Here is a 529-nt window from a genome sequence, read left to right as displayed (position 1 = left end):
CAGGCCACTGCCGTGCCCACAGGTGAGCTTCTCATCTCAGGCTGAATTATCCCCTCTGAAAGCCCACCTGGAGGTCCTCCGCCCCGGCCTTTCCTGAGGCCTGCCCCTTGTGAGTGGACACCCAGACACCCTCCTGAAGGGGCTGACGTGCTCCACTCACACCATCTGCCCGCAGACTGGCGCACCGGCTCCTCCTCGGGCTCTGGGCAGAGCCCGTCTGCTCTCCTTCCCGGCTCTAGAGCTGCCAGCCCCATGGCCCGTGGCCCCTCCGTCCACCTTCAGACCCCGCAGCGTCCCGTGGAGCCCCTGCACTGAGTCCTCTGACTCGGCCCACCCCCACGTCCTCCCTGCCCGGCCCCTCCCGCCCCCTCCCCATATCAGGGGTGATGGCACTGGGCCCAGGATCACCAGGATCATCTCCGTCTCACCCTGAGCTGACTGCCGCCTGATCCAGCCGCACCTTCAGGTCTTCGCCACAAGCCCCACCTTGGCATTGCCTGGCGGGGAATGGCACGTAGGTGGCGCTGCC

At 67.3% G+C, this 529-nt stretch overlaps 1 protein-coding gene across 1 annotated transcript in view; it reads left to right on the top strand.

Moving 5' to 3' along the window:
- The window catches only part of OBP2B (odorant binding protein 2B), a 19,922-nt gene extending 19,607 nt beyond the window's left edge, over window positions 1-315 (top strand). Inside the window, exon 8 of the mRNA XM_010856937.1 lies at window positions 176-315. Within this exon, the coding sequence (XP_010855239.1) occupies window positions 176-315 (140 nt within the window). The remainder of the gene's footprint in view (window positions 1-175) is intronic.
- Window positions 316-529: the final 214 nt, after the last annotated feature.

Source organism: Bison bison, unplaced genomic scaffold (assembly GCF_000754665.1).
Source record: "Bison bison bison isolate TAMUID 2011002044 unplaced genomic scaffold, Bison_UMD1.0 scf7180017864375, whole genome shotgun sequence".
Classification (NCBI taxonomy): Eukaryota; Metazoa; Chordata; class Mammalia; order Artiodactyla; family Bovidae; genus Bison; species Bison bison.
Note: the sequence above shows the minus strand (reverse complement) of the source record. Positions and strands in the feature narration are given on the sequence as shown.